At 38.1% G+C, this 17,441-nt stretch overlaps 1 protein-coding gene across 2 annotated transcripts in view; it reads right to left on the minus strand.

The window, feature by feature from the left end:
• LOC145671243 (uncharacterized) overlaps positions 1-17,441 on the minus strand; it is a 110,899-nt gene that overhangs the window by 72,529 nt on the left and 20,929 nt on the right. For both annotated transcript variants that reach the window (XM_081740155.1, XM_081740154.1), the window contains exon 3: positions 5,553-5,639. In XM_081740155.1, the coding sequence (XP_081596281.1) occupies positions 5,553-5,639 (87 nt within the window). The remainder of the gene's footprint in view (positions 1-5,552; positions 5,640-17,441) is intronic.

The following is a 17,441-nucleotide window of genomic DNA, read 5'->3' on the forward strand; positions in this document are numbered from 1 at the left end:
ACAGACTATCCCCCGCCCCCCACCCGCGTTAGCAAATACTTGTAAATTATAACAAGGTAAGAATGACTAATACGTGATAGCTGACCTGTTTCTGTTCGTTCAGGTGTTTCCATTTTTCTGATCACCATCTGTGTATATATATACACAGATGGTGATCAGAAAAATGGAAACACCTGAACGAAATTGCAACTTACCAGATTAATATGGTGTTGGGCCACCTTTCGCCTTCAGAACAGCCTTGATGCGACGTGGGATGGAGGTCGTGAATGGTAGCAAGTGGAATTTTACACCATTCCTCGTGCAGGGCATCGGCCAGTTCTGTGAGAGAGGATGGAGGTGGAAATCATCGCCGGAGTCGTGTTTCCAAGACGGACCACAGATGTTCAATTATGTTGAGATCTGATCCCGATGTTCCTCAAACCACGCTGCAACAACGCCAGCTGTGTGAATGGGTGCATTATCCTGGAAGATGGCGTCATTGTCCGGGAACAACATCCGGACCATAGGATGCAAGTGGTCTTCTAAAATTGCGACATAATCGTTGGCAGTGATTCGTCCGCTAAGTGTGACCACAGGACACAATGAAAATCATGATATGGCGGCCCACAGCATCACCGAGCCGCCGCCATGTTTCACAGTTGGGCGGAGACACTGCAGATCATAAGCTTCTTTGGGCGTTCTCCACACACAAACACGGCCCGTGGTTGGGAATAGGGTGAAGGATGACTCACCCGACCATATCACACGTTTCCAGTCCTCAAAGGTTCAAGTTGCATGGTCGCGGCACCATTTGCGGCGTGCGAAAGCGTCATGGTCCCTGATAAGCTGTTTGGCAAGTGCAACACGACCCCGTAAGTTCGTGTCATGTAATTCGCGGCGGACTGTGATTGTCGAAACATGGTGGGGGAGGTGCTGATTGAGTTCCTCCGTCACTTGCTCCGCAGTAGCACGACGGTTCTGCATGACAATGCGCTTTAATACCCGGCGTGACCTGTCACTCATGATTTTCTTCCGCCCACTGTTCCGCTTCCCCGATGTGGTTTTCCCGTGTGTTGTGTAGACTGTCATCGCCTTCGACACTGTCCCACGCGACACACCTAACACAGTAGCCACTGCCGTCACACTCACTCCACATAACCGCGCACCAACAATTTGCCCTCTTTGAAAATATGAGAGGTCTCCCATTTTACACTACCTCCGTCTGCTGCAGCCACTGGACACTGCTGTTCCACTGCGCCTGACGTAGTATGGAGACTGACCTAACACACCACCACCAGCGGTCCGGCGCTGCGGGCGCCACGACACCACTGCCAACCCATACATCTGACGTGTTGCCAACTACAGGTGTTTCCATTTTTCTGATCACCATCTGTATATATATACACTATGGTAAACGGAAAAACGAAGAAAATAAAGGATTAGAATCTAAATTCGAATTTTTCGATAGCTCCCTAAATTACCCAATTATAACAATATATACTTGCTTTTGTTAAGTAAGCACTGATGTTCAACTGGCGTAAGTTGACTTCGTACGTGTAGATACGGATTTAAAAATTTCGAAAATTTTGAATTTTATTCAAAAATAGGGAAATAATAATTTCCCTAGTTGGCAACACTAACTGTTATTCAAAATGGTCTAAAAAATCAGGAATCCATATGAGGTATGTATACCTGAAAACTCGTAAGTAGATCTCTCTAAAACTAACGAAGTTATAATGAAATATATATAAGGTATGTTGCAAAATGATGCGAAAGCAATACAAAAGCCAGTTCTAATAGCCAATAAATGAGTCGTTTCGTAACACCAACTTGAACACTCGATCAATCATGCTGTCTACCAGCGTTTGCAGCAGAGTCACATCAATTTGATTCCATGCAGCGATGATGGCTTCCTGCAACTCACGAACATTCTTGTACTGAGTACTGTTGGCGTATACTGAGCGACACAATATTCCCCATAGATTTTCCATTGGGTTTATGTCTGGGTAAATGGAAGGTCAACCAAGGCCAATCACACTTTTCTCCCGAAACCAATCCCTAGTAGTTCCAGCAACATGGTAATGGGATTGTCCTGTTGGAAGATCCATTCGGGACCAGCAATTCGCGCGGCAAATGGCAACAAATTGTCTGCAACTATTGTTTGGTACGTGGTTGATGTCATACGAGATGTAGGAAATGCGAGGTTTGTTGTACCATAATAACCAAAGCCCCCACACACCATTACCGACTGTCCTCCCTGTTGTCACTTAGAGAACATCTGTTCCTCCTTCCGCAGATCGAGCCAATAGTCTCGCCAGCCGTCAGGACCATCCAAATTAAATGTCTATTCGTCACTGAAGATGACACGACGCCAGTTCTGCTTCCAGGTCACATGTGTCTTGGCCCAATTCATCCGTCGCTCCTTGTGCTGCGGGGTGAGTCGCGGCTGTCGCTTGCACTTCTTATATCGGAGATGATTGCAGCGTTTCACAGCTCTTGATAAGATAGATTTATGTACACGAATATTAGGGTCTCGTGCCAACTGTGTACGGAATATTCCACCACAACTTAGCTTTCGAATAACCTGTCATTCCTGTTGTGGCGTTAGTTTACGCGGCCTTCCTGATGATTTCTTTACTCCATACCGCATCCTTAGTTTAAGAAAATTGTTCACGACACAAGCACTCGCCCAATTCGACGTGCAATTTCATTAACAGATACAACTTCTTCTTTATATGCCACTATTTGCCCCTTTCCCACTCAGACAATACTTTGCCACGGCCCATTATGCTTCTCTTACCCGCTATCTCACCCAGACGTCCTCGCTTTAGTACACTACCTTACACTTCTATCACTCGTCTGTTATACATCTCAGCTTTCGTCCAGCGCAGTCTATGTTCGTAGCCGCGACCTAGCTATGTGTTGTTACGCTAAACGTGTCTGCGTTCGTATCATTTTGCAACACTTCTCTTGGGATGTTTTTTCATTTTCGTTTCGATCTGACGTCTACACTGTATCATTCATCCTCACTTTCATTTTCCGTTTCCTTTCCGATCACATACTATGACGATATCTTGTATCGTTCGTATCATTTTGCAACGCACCTTATATAACACGAAAATAGAAATTTTCCTATTTTCTGACTTTCGGTCTCAAATTTGGAAGGGAAATTGGATACTCAGGAAGAAAAAAAAAAAGGATAAACTTTAGTCCAATCATATTTGGCATAGAAAAAAAAGCTTCCCGATATCTTGATTAATGTCTACACAACAGAGGAGTAAATGCGTGACTCACCTGTAAGTCACTTTCGACCTCCCGTATCGAAAGAGTTAAGGTAGAGTTAAGGTACACTATATATATATTAGCAACGCCAATTGTTAATCGTAAGCATTTATTATTGAAATAATAGTGTTAACTTACGCTTGATATGTTTATGAATTAATGAATATATCGCTTATATGTATATATTTACCAGGTGTTCCGAAATGATCTTTAAGACTTTCATCGCATATAAGTAAAAAATGGGGACAGATGGAAAGGTGTGGTTTGGGGACAAATGGTACACACATATCTAAAGTTTTGTTCTATATCAACATTTCCAACAAATTTCTCTTCCCTAATTTCTCTTATTTTTGTTGTTGCAGATGAAGCATTGACGAAAATGGTCACCCTCAGGAGATGGCACAGTATGTGTGGAATGGTGTATAAAGACTAAATTTGCTACCCAGGTCCAGTGGAACTTCCGGATGCGTTACACATGCATCTTCACCACGTCCGACTATCCGGTAGTGGTACACGAGGTTCAAGGAAAACAGAAGTATCATGAAGAAGAGTTCTGGACGTCCGAGCTGAGTGAAGCAGATGTGGAACGGGTGTGCAATAAATATTTCTCAGGATCTCAACCAAATCAGTCCGTCATGCATATCGACAGCTGCAGCTACAACTGCCAACGGTGCAAAGGATGCTACATGTTCGACTGAAGCTGCATGCACTTCAACCTGATGTCAGGCCAAAGCGCAACGAATTTGTAATTGAGATTCTTAATCGCATTGATGAGGACCCAGACTTTCTGACAAAAGTGATGTTTTCGGACGAAGCGTGCTTTCATTATCCGGGATGGTAAACCGATACAATGTGCGGATATGAGGTTCGGAGAACTCCCACATAAGCCGGGAAATTGTGCGTGACAGTGCAAAGATAATCGTATGGTGTGGTCTCCTTCAATGATAGTGTGGTGAGATTTTTTTTTTCTGCAGAAACGTAATCACCGCGACAGATTATCTTGATACGTTAGAACAGTTCGCATTTTCATAAGTTGAACATCTGCAACCTGACATCCTGCTGTAGCAGGACGGTGTCCCAAGAGGGCATTAGACGACACATTTCCAGATCGCTGAATTGGTCGAAGAGGAACCACTGTCTGACTTCTAATCCTTCGGTCTCCGGACACTACTCCCAACTAGATTTTTTTTTCTTATGGGCTTTGTGAAGAATGTGGTTTACAAGACACTAGTGCAGGACCTACAGGAACAGCGAGCTCGCATCGGCGCACCATTTGAACACGTTACGGAGGACATCTAGGTCGGATGTGGACGGAAGTGGAATTTCGCTTAGATAACCTGCGTGCTACAGAAGGCGCACGCATTGAACTCCGCTAAATGTTAGAGAAACTCTAGGATAACTTTTTTATTTATCCCTATTTTGGACTTAAACGAAATAAAAATTAAAAGATCATTTTGGAACACCCGATATATATAGGGTGTTTCAAAACAACACCGACAACATTTGGGAAGTGATTCCTGACACCAAGATAAGATAAAACGTATAGACCAACCTGGGTGCACAAATGCTTCCTTTCCGAGTTATAGGCTGCCGAAAACAAGAAAAATGAACTTTTTAAAGGCCCATAGCTCCATAACTATGGGACCTACCGTAGTCGGGTTAAGACTTCACTTAGGAAATAGTATATGCCCTATCCAAATATTTATGTTTCATAATCCTGCGGTACTTCCGCAATAGTTTTGTAAAGGTAGTTGGTGAGTACTTCAAATTATATGCTCGTAGCAAAACTCCCTCTATAAAAAGTACTGCGTGAGTACCTTAGGATTCTGAAACATAGATTTTTGGATAGGGCACATATTAGTTCCCAAGTGAAGTCTTGATCCGACTACGGCAGATCCCATAGTTTTGGAGCTATGGGCCTTTAAAGTTTATTTTTTCATGTTTTCGGCAGCCTATAATTCGGAAAGGAAGCATTTGTGCACCCAGGTTGGTCTATACTTTTTGTCTTATCTTGGCGTCAGGAATCACCTCCGAAACATTGTCGGTGTTGTTTTTGAAACACCCCATATATATATAATCTTTTCCGGAAGTATATTATTAAAATTTTATATCTTTCATAGTTTGGGCTTTTGATTTGATTTTCATATTTTCTTATATTTCTCTTCATACTTTGCCTTTCTGTAGTTATAATTAATTTGAAATTAGAAAACAATAATACTATTGGTTCCAGATATTAGTCACCCTCTACCATGTTATGATGAAAAACAAAATTTCACTATTATTGTGTTTACCTGAGAATTCACGAATGACTGTTGTGACGATTCTGGTTTCTCAAGATCTACACGCTTCAGTGCAAGGGTAAAGTTAAATCTTGAATCCTGAAATTAAAAACATGAATATTTTATGAAATTTGCATCTGTACTAATTTATATATACACAAAGTTCGTCATATTACAGACTAGAGTAACAATATGATAACTTAAGTCCTTAATATTAACTAAGGTTAGGACCTGATTGTAATAGTGTATATCATATAAGAAAAGGAATGACAATCGAAGACAAGCCGTAAGTAAGAAACTTACTTACGGCTTGTCTTCGATTGTCATTCCTTTTCTTATATGATATACACTATTACAATCAGGTCCTAACCTTAGTTAATATTAATACAGTGGAATCGTTGTCAAGAGAAGTAGTAAAAACATCACGTTCCATTATTTTTTGAAAATACAGAAGAGTATAAATTGAGAACGCACCGTAATTTCAACCAGATTCCGAATCTAAGCACTATATTATTGTGTAGCAGTGCGTAGCCACTAGTAAGTCTTAGGCGGCCATTTAGAAATTTGTGCTGTTTATCGGAGAGATTTATCATCAAAAGCAACAGTCGAAAGATGATTCAGTCCCTTCGTTCTGGAAATTTCGATGTCCAAGATGCACCTTTAAGTGGGCGACCAATCACAACAAAAATGGACAATATTCTGACAAAAGTCGAGCAAGACCAGCATGTAGGCAGCCACGCAATCGCCAAGGATCTAAACATCCATCATCAGTGTTAAACCATTTGCAGAAAGCTGGCTACAAAAAGCTATGATCTGACTCAAAACCATTCACCTAATACTAAGCATTCATCATGATCTCTACCTAAACCTAATGTACTCGAGTATTTATGAAGCGGTTGGTCACAAGTGATGAAAAGTGGATAGCCTACGACAACAGTGTGCGAAAAGGATCGTGATCGAAGCCCACACTGAGCCCCGGAAGATTATGTCTTACATTTGGTCGGATTTGGAGTATCGTGCATTGTATGCTGTTGTTGCTGGGCAAAATGATAGACTCGGACCTGTACTGGCGACAATTAGTGCGAGTACACCTAGCAATTCAAAATAAATGGCCGGAACAGAACAGAAAGGGTACCGTATACGCCCTTACGCAACGCTGACAACGTCAGACTGCATACATCTTTAACGACCCGTCGGAAATTGAGATAACTTGGAAAGTTTTAATATGTAGCATACAACGTGGACTTGACACCGTAAGACTATTATTTGTTTTGGTCTTCAAAGAACTCCACGAATGGTGTTGAATTAGTTTGAAATAAGGCCTATGAAAACCAAGTCCCACAATTTTTTCACCAGAAACCATAGAAGTTTTATAGCGACAGGATTATGGTATTGGGGGAAAATAAAAAATCATCGTACAAAATGGTGCATATGTAGTTTAATGTTATTTCCAAATTAGAATATATATATATATATATATATATATATATATATATATATATATATATATATATTCTGTGAAGAAAGTACCGGGAATTGATCAATAAAACACCAAACATGCATTATTGATCCAAACTTATTGTATTGCCTTCAAAGTAGGTCCCTTCCGAAATAATTCACTTATGCAAAACAAATAACCTAATCATCAAAACATTTTTGAAACGCATTTTCCGGAATAGATTCAGTACTCGCCGCTAAGTCTCTTTGATGTCTTTTATCAAGCAAAACGGGTGCCTCGAAGTGGTAATTTGAGTTTCGAAAAAAAAAAAAAAATGGCCGGAGCCAGATCGAGGAAATACGGTGGTTGTTCTAAAAGATTTGTTAAGTTTTTGGCCAGAAATCCATTCACAATGATAGCCTTATGAGATGGTGTGTCGGCACTAGTCGAGCGGCAACACATTTCATGCCCAAACAACCGTTTAAAATGGTATGTATTAGTTCGTGAGAGACAAATTTCAGCGTGTCTCTCTCTCAGACTTAAACGACGATTTTTAGTCACCATTTCCTTTGCTTTACCGATGTTAAATTTAGTTGAAGACGTCGATGGTCGACCAGAGCGAGGCAAATCTTCCACCACCGCTTTTGAATGCACTGTACCACACATACGCACGTGCTTTTGATAAAGTCGATTCACCGTAAGCCTTATGTAACATTTTCAGCGCTTCGGCACACGTAATTCCATTTGCAATGCAAGACTGCAGACAGATTATTTGTTCGATAGTTTTATCCATTGTAAAAATCGCTTACACACTGTTGCGATGAACTGACAAATGGAGCACTGTAAACAAACTAACTGACAGATAGCGCTCTAACTCCGCGTGAGTATAAAGCGCAGTTGTGCTAACGTAGCGACAAGAATAATTTCGATGCTCCGCTCCCTTTCACTCAGCTTTATAAATGTACAATTCCCGGTACTTTCTTGAATATTTGAATATATATATATATATATATACAGTATATATAAAGGGATAGACAAAATTTTCGGGAATCGGAAACTTCGCTTTCCGAATTTTTCCGATTTTACTTTCAGGATTCCGGAAAGTAAAAATTCCGGAATTGGCCATCCCTATATATATATGTCAATTTAACGAAAATTATTTGCAAATTAATAACATGTCTGTCATATTGCAGGTTTGACTACTTCGGATTCTGAGCAATATACCCGATAAGCGGACATTTAAAATTGCCATTCGTGTGGAAAATTGGTCAAGAGTAGAAAAGCAAAGTCAGTGAAGCGGTTCCTGTGGGGACCAAAAAAGCTTATATTCATAGGCAGATTGTGGAGATGTATGGTAAAAGCTAAATTTTAGCGTAATACGTACAAATGAGGTGTCGTGCCTCTGAAGGACGAATCAGTATTGTTAATGACTACAATGGACACAACGGTACACTCAGTACCTCAACCAGTGACATGAACTGTGCTCGTGTGAACAGAAGAAAATTAGAATCACTATCATGCTGCGCTGCGGCTACCGTAAGGTGTTGTGCAGAAAATCGTGGTTTATGTCCTTAAATATAAGAAAAGGTGCCGGAAATGGTGACACAGATATTATCCCAAAACCATAAGACAACAATTGCGAGCTGAATATTCTGCAGCGTTACGCAGCGGTGGAGAAAAAGTTTCTTCACCGGATTGTGACTGCTGATGAAACAATAATGTATCTGTTCAATCCATCTTGGAAGCCAACATCCATGGAGTGGAGGTATGCATCTCCACCACAAAAGAAGTTAAACGTGGTTACTTCGTCCAGGAAATTTTTAAGCACTGTATTCTGGGATGTACCAGCTGTGCTTACTTATCGATTTGGAACAAGGAAAAACTATGAATGATGAAAGGTATTGCAGGATACTTCTGAAGTTGCAAGATGCCATCAGACAAAACTTCCTCCTCTGCCATGGTATGATTCTTCTGGATGATGAGACTCATTCAGCACAAGGAAAGTGGAGTGTATTCAGTGTTGTTAAAAACGACAAAAGCACCACCTATAGCCCTGACCTAGCCCACAGTGACTTTCACGCTTTCCCTGCTCTAAAGCAGGACATAGCTGGCCACCATTATCTGCTATGTGGTTTTAAAACCTTGCCTCGTGAATTTCTGTGCAACAGGTATAGAAAACCTCATTTCCGTTGTCATAAATGCTTGGACAAGATGATTACATCGAGAACTAATATTGAATACCATCTATAATCAGGTGTGTTGAGTGTCCAGCTATGTTTCAATAGGTTTTTGATTTTTATCATAATATATTAACATTTCAATATATATATATATATATATATATATATATATATATATATATATATATATATATATATATATATATATATATATATATATATACGAAGTTGGTTATTTATCTTGATACGCCTTTTGTAACCTTTAAACTAATGGACAGAAAACGCTGAAATTTTGTACCATCAAATATCAGCGGGAGGACATTATATGACATATCCTGCAATACTATAACATTAATAGGGTTGCCAGTCCAATATGAAGTTTATTTTTCAAATGACACTACGTCAGATTATTACACATTCCAATGTGCATGTTAGATGGAAACTTATAATATTATATTTATTATTCAGTCTTGCAAACTAAGGACGCTAAATATCACAACTATCTGGATTTAGTGACCTCAACAGCAATAAAAACGCAAATGAGACAGACACATCCAAAGTACTTCGGTGTCTAATACTATGATCATGGTATGACGGATTTCGAATTAACATGAACGGAGATACAAGAGGTTGAAACTTTGAATCTTTTGAAAAGCCTTTATTTCGAAAAACTGCTAAGATAAGTAACTCACCCAATTGAATAGATGGCTTTCAGTAGATGTAAAGATCATAATGCCGTTTACTGCAACTTGATATCTCTGATTGTTCTGGAATTATAGTAAATATTGATAAAGTTGCAACACTGCTTAAAATTATGTAATTCAGAGAGCTTGTTGTGACTACAGCTCAAAAAGGTATTGCTGTCTGTCATAGAAGAAATCAAAAAGTGATCTAAAAAGTTTCCACAAATAGGCCATTTTAAGCAATATATCAAATTTAACCATTTTTGTGTATCTCCGGAATGATTTGAGACACAGAATTACTGTAAATGGCATCATGATTTTTATGTCTATTGAAAACCATCTATGTAATTGGATGTAATACTTATCTAAACGTTTTTCCAAACAAAGTCCTTCGAAAAAAGTAAGATTTTCAATTTCTTGCAACTTTGTTTCTACTTATTTGAAATACGTCACATTATCATAGTATTCGACACTAAGATACTTTCGATGGCGTTACTGTATCCATGTCACTTTCGTAATTACTGTTATACAAGCCTCCAGAATTTGGTAGTTTTCGATGTTTGTGATACTGTAGCGTCCTTAGTAAGGATAATATAAAGAGTAAGCGAGGTAGGTAATAACCATCCAAAGTGGACTACATTTGCACAGCAGAGAATCGAGTTAACCGATCAATGACCGTTACATTGGTATAAAATACATAGTTGAACACCAACTCCAAATAATAACGAACTCTAATGCTGTCAATTTTGCACCATCATTCACCATTAAGATAGATTTATCTACATGAACTTGGATTTCTAAATTCAATAACAAGTACTAACCTTGTACTCATAGCAAATATTGGACTTACAAAGCCCAAGTGCAAAATGAGTAATGTTCACCATTCCCGTAGACAATGAGGCTTGTCTTTAATGTCGGTGTTTAAAATCTATTCAGAGATCACTGCATGAATAACATTCGTTTAAATTCGTTGTTCATGATACAAAAAAATTGAGAAAAATGAGCCAATAGTAAACATTTGCGCTCATGTTTACAACATAAAACTACAAGAATTTTAGGACTGAGCCAAGAAAATTGACCAAAAGATTGCGATCTTGGCCAAAACTTTTAGGAATGGTCCAAAAAAAATGTATCAAAAGATTGCGATCTTGGCCAATAATTAGATTTTGGACCAAGAGCCACAAAGTTTTTGAACGACTCCTAAATCGAGTTTTCGTATTTTTTACGAAAACATACATACTGAGTTAAACGAATACTCATTACATACTGGAATAAGCACATAATTATAAGTTACGTGATAGTTTGGGTTTGGCTACACTATATGTAGTTCTCCAGATATAAGGCATACAAAAATAAATAAATAAATAAATAAATAAAATTTTAAAAATGATTGAAATATATTGGATCTTTTGCCAATATTAAGCAATTTCTTATTGACAGCAAATGAATAATCTGTTCTCAGGTCAAAAGATAAAGTAGCAAATCTATTAACTTCTTTAACGATTTGCAAGCTAATCCTTTGGATTTACACTACCGAATTAATGTGTTATATACATACAGGACTCATAGTGGTCTGGTCTCTTGTAGTTGAAAAGTGACTAAAAGTACACGAAAAAGTGATCAAAAAATGACCAAAATCTCATCATGCCCCTTTTTCTTTTGTCAATTTCTCCATCAAATCTCTCTTTGTTGTTTTGTTTCATCTTTCCTTCTTTACTTCTTTTCTTGAGCTTCCTCCTTTCTTAGGTTTTCTAAGTATGTTTTGTAGTTACGGTAAGCGTACTTAGCAGATGTAAGAAGCTTATGAGTAAGTAGAACAAGTTCTGGCCTATTTCCGAATTTCTTCATCCCAGACATTATATTTAACTTACCACTGAGAGTTCTCAAAGCCATGAAATATTCAAATTCATCACCAACTCTTAAGAAGATCATGTAAGAAGCATAACACAAGACGAACATGATGAACCATACAAACACACACACACACAACATTGAACGGAGGCTCATTTCACGTCAAATCTCGCATACCATGTCACCCACCAATTCAGATTTTAATGAAACTTCGTGTACTTGTTAACACTACTAAGGTATGAAGACCCGTAAAATTTTTCTTCCGAAATCCTAATAGTTTGTGAGAAATACGAGACCAAAGTTTGGGAATTTCAGGCATCCCGGTCGTTCTCGAGGCCATCTAATATTTCGTACAGCTTAATACAAAAATTCATATCTCAGTATTTACGCAATGTATCCTTTGGAAATTTCTACCCGAAGTTTATATAAGTCTGTACAGCTAATAAAAATAACACCATCAAGATTGCTGTGCATTAAGGGTGAAAAGTGCACCCTTGCACTTCAAAATGGTTAATTTTTGTGTAAATTTCTAATTTTACATAATGCGCATTATCGCTGTGAGGCGGACCAATTACGTTGCCGTTTCTTTTTTTTTTTTTTTTTTTTTTTTTAATTGAACCTTAAGGTATTTTCTAAGAGACTGTAAAATAAAATTAGTGGTTTTTTGAATGCTTCGGTTAGTAATTCTCGTTAACCCTTCAAAACCAACGCGCCAGCTTTTCGTGTCATCCGAAAAGTGTTATTGCCATTGATGCAAGCAAGGTATTGGCACATTATTGCTCGATTCACTCACACAGGTCTCAAGTAATTACTAAGTATACGTGTTGTTTGTGTTGAAGTGTGTGAGGGTTCAGAGAAGCGGGCTAGAAACATTCACTTTCGAAATTTTGTATTTAAAAGAAAGAAGAAAAAAAAACTTTGCCGAACTATTAATATAATCAAAGTGAATTTAATGTTAAAATTGAATTAATTTTCCAAATCTACAGTCCATTATCTTTCAAATAACGTAGCTGCTGCTACTGTGAACAGTGTGCTAGATGAAAAGGTGGAAGTGACAGGCAGGCGCCCAGGCGGCGGCCGCTTGTCTCATTTGGCTAAACAAACTGGGTAACTGGCAAACTCATTGGGTAAACAGGCAAACTGGCAAACTCATTATCAGGAGTCCTTCGTGAGTCGGCAAACATATCTCATTTGTGGCCAATTAGTCCCAGTTTCGAGTTCAAATGGAGGACAGTTTCTCTCGCATGTAAGCCGAGAAGCGGTTTGGATTTCGCATGTGGCCTCTTCCAGCATAACCCGGTTGTTGCATAATAACACCAAGACGCAATAAATTTATTTCTATCGATATGTGATATAAATACATTGAGCAAATTATTCAAACCAAAAAAAACCTGGTTTAAACCAAAAAAACTTTTTTTTTTTTTTAAATAAAAACCATGGAGAGGAGTAAATTTCATTTCTTCATCTCAGAACTTCTAGCTGTGAATGTACACGATGCATAATCTAATGCACGATCATAATCTAACTATCAAATCTAATGCAGGACTAGTTACGGATTGAAAATCGTTTAGTTAACGCGAACATGCAAGTTGTGTCTTGAACTACCAAACTGACGTGAAAAATCTTGTCTGAGCAATGCGAGTAGAAACATGTCTAATCTTGCCTGATTCTGCATTGTGGCCGTACAATAACTTGTTCATTTCGGTTTCAGCTGTGTTTCTGTGCAGATGGTTATGTCGTGTTGAGTGCTTAAGACTGAATACTTATTGGGGTTGCTGCAAAACAGTGTTCTTCATCCTGTCAAGTGATAATTTGGCATACAACGATATCGCGAAGTAAATTAGAACAGTGCAGTGTAGGAAAGGAAACTTATAGTGAATGCCACAAAAACAGCTGTACACGGATGGTCAAATTGCATTGTATTATCAGTGCATCCGAGAAAGAATTGTTATCCCAAAGGAGTGGAATCAGTTCTGATTTGTTAACTGGTGTTTGTGAACATCATAAAACATATTACTTGAAGTATGAACATTATCAGACAAGTTGTTTTGATCCATTTAATTGCCACAAAAAACCAATCACTAAGGCTTTGCGAAAAGTAAGTGTTGATTTTGCTAACGAAATTAATAAAAACATTGACTCAGTAAAGGCTATACCTGGACAAAAGATATGCGGTCATTGCAGAAACAAACTTGGGATTTCTTTTGAATGCAAAGATGTGGGCGGATTTTGTGAACACGATGTATGTTTTTAGAAGAATCTGTCGCAAAAAACGAAACTGTAGAGCATCCTGTTTCACTTACAGCATTAGGAGAGTCACCTCTAAAATTCCATGCCATTCCGTCACACAACAAGCCTGCATATGCTAAAAGAAAGCTTGATTCAGCAAGTTCTGCTCTGAAAAATAAAATAAGCAAAGTTGTGGGAAAAGAGTTTGTCTCTAAAGAAGATTCTTGTAAAATTTCAAAAGATGTGAAACAAAAGGCTCATGGTATGGATAAACTTCTTGATATAATAAAGGCCAAACTCCAAGGTAAAGTCACTAGAAGAGAAAAAGTACAACTGTTAACTTTAGTGCCCTCATCTTGGAGCAGGAAACAGATTGTCAATGAATTTAATGTGAGTTAATATGCCGTCTCTGGCAAGCAAGGGAAGTTCTGAAGAATAAAGGAATTTTAGCTATTCCTGAATTGAGAAAGGGAAAATAGCTGAGTGAAGATACAATTCAAATAGTAAAGAATTTCTACGTTGATGATGAATATTCCAGAATTCTACCTGAAAAAACAGTGAGTATTTAAAAAAATGTACACATTGAGAAGCGATTATTACTTGGGAATTTAAAAGAATTATACTCCTCATTTAAACATCGACATCCCAGCATTAAAATTGGATTATCTAAATTTTGCACGCTATGTCCTAAGTGGTGTGTATTAGCAGGTTCTGCTGGGACACATTCCGTGTGCGTATGTACAATACATCAAAACGTTATTCTCCTACTGCATGCATGTCATATAGAAGAGACATATCAAGACTTGATCCGTCATCTGGTTTGTTCTGAGTACAGTCGGGATTGCATGCTGAGGCATTGTTCCGAGCGTCCCTCCAGTGAAAATTTGAGGCAGCTTGTGATTGCAAAATTCGAGGATTTTGATCCTGGGGAGGAAGTAACATATTACCAGTGGGTATCAACGGACAGAGCAGAATTGGTGAAAAATACTGTCACACTGGACGAGTATGTGACAATTTTGATACGAAAGCTTGAAAAGCTTGTGCCACATTCATTTTCAAAGCACAGTCACATTTCTTAAAGGACAGAAAGAAAAATCTTGAGCCAGAGACAGCCGTCGTTCTGATGGAATTCAGTGAAAATTATTCCTACACAATTCAAGACGAAGTTCAAGGGTATCACTGGTATACTGATTCCTGTACCCTACACCCAGCAGTACTATATACACGTCTTCCTGGATCTGCAGACCTGACTGTTTCTAGTTTATGTGTGATATCAGATGACTTGGAACACGATGTCGCATTTGTTTATGAGACTCAGAAACAAATAACTTTCTTTTCTGAAAGAGCAATTTCCATCTGTCAAAAATGTAAATTACTTCAGTGATGGATGCGCTACGCAGTACAAGAATTGTAAAAACTTCATGAACTTGTGTTACCATTATGAGGATTTCTCCTTAAGTGCATCATGGTCATTTTTTGCTACAAGCCATGGTAAATCCCCATGTGATGGTATTGGTGGGACAATTACACGTCTACTTACTAAAAGAAAGCCTTCAAAGATGTTCTGATTTTTTAAATACGCCAGAAAAAGTTTTTACCTTCTGTAGATCTCGCATTGAACACATAAATTTCAGCTTGCTGAAAAAAGAAACTCTCATAGATAAAAAACTACAAAATAGTTTTTCTGGTGCAAAAACAATTCCTGGAACTCGATCATATCATCAGTTCTCTCCTCTAAGCCAAACCTCGATTGGGACAAAGCAAATCAGTTCTGATCCAGATTTCAGTTCCATTTTCCATTTTACTGAAGAAAAGACATCTTCTCGAATGAACATCGCGGACATCATCACTAACTCGTATCTTGCATGTGTTTACGATAACCATTGGTTTTTTGGGTTAGCGTTAGGTAAAGATGAAGAGGAAAAGGATGAAGTCAAGTTTATGTACCCTTTTGGACCGGCTCCATCCTTTTACTGCCCTTCTGCGGGAAAACACGACATGTGCCATGTTCCGATATTCAATATTATTTGTTCTGTGTGCGCCCCCTTTACTAAAGGTACTGGAAGAGTATATTATTTCTAAGATAAGGAGGTTCAGTTTGTGGAGGAACAATACAAGCTGCGTTTTGCTTAAACGAAGTAGCAAGTTCCTTCAGTTTTAAATAGTGAAATTCAATCCCTGTGATTGGCATATGCTGAGGTAAGAAATTGATTTCATGTACAAGGAGTCTTGCATATTTCTTTGGTTACGAATTTTCAGTTTAATGTAGTGGAAAAGTTTATTTTTTATCATTATTTTTATTTCGTTTTGGAGACTAAAATGTAACTGTCGTAAATGTTGATAAAAAAAAAAAAGTACGAAATTGAGTAGTACGTCTTCCCAATCGAAACCCGGACTGTCATATAGCCTTCATTTCTACGTTATTTGAAAGATAATGGACTGTAGATTTGGAAAATTAATTCAATTTTAACATTAAATTCACTTTGATTATATTAATAGTTCGGCAAAGTTTTTTTTTTTTCTTCTTTCTTTTAAATACAAAATTTCGAAAGTGAATGTTTCTAGCCCGCTTCTCTGAACCCTCACACACTTCAACACAAACAACACGTATACTTAGTAATTACTTGAGACCTGTGTGATTGAATCGAGCAATAATGTGCCAATACCTTGCTTGCATCAATGGCAATAACACTTTTCGGATGACACGAAAAGCTGGCGCGTTGGTTTTGAAGGGTTAACGAGAATTACTAACCGAAGCATTCAAAAAACCACTAATTTTATTTTACAGTCTCTTAGAAAATACCTTAAGGTTCAATTAAAAAAAAAAAAAAAAAAACGGCAACGTAATTGGTCCGCCTCACAGCGATAATGCGCATTATGTAAAATTACAAATTTACACAAAAATGAACCATTTTGAAGTGCAAGGGTGCACTTTTCACCCTTAATGTACAGCAATCTTGATGGTGTTATTCTTATTAGCTCTACAGACTTATATAAACTTCGGGTAGAAATTTCCAAATGATACATTGCGTAAATACTGAGATATGAATTTTTGTATTAAGCTGTACGAAATATTAGATGGCCTCGAGAACGACCGGGATGCCTGAAATTCTCAAACTTTGGTCTCGCATTTCTCACAAACTATTAGGATTTCGGAAGAAAAATTTTACAGGCCTTCATACCATAGTAGTGTTAACAAGTACACGAAGTTCCATTAAAATCTGAATCGGTGGGTGACATTTCGGATTTTTTCGGTGATTTGATGTGGAATGAGCCCGGAGCGTTACCAAGAGAAAACTAAAAGACTATTATGATTGAAGAAAGAATAGACACAGAAGGGTTCTCAACCCCACCTTGAGAGAATAAAAGCTGAAGTGAGAATAAAGCTGACTGTTTTACATGTAGCTGCAAGTACTGAAGCTTTCAGAAAAGTAATGAGTAACAAGTTTCTGCCTTTTTCCATTTATTTTTATATTTTTCTTAGAAAACTACCAATGCAAAACATAAATCACACGAAAAA

The sequence above is a fragment of the Thermobia domestica genome, chromosome 15, assembly GCF_964235325.1.
Source record: "Thermobia domestica chromosome 15, izTheDome1.hap1.1, whole genome shotgun sequence".
NCBI lineage: Eukaryota > Metazoa > Arthropoda > Insecta > Zygentoma > Lepismatidae > Thermobia > Thermobia domestica.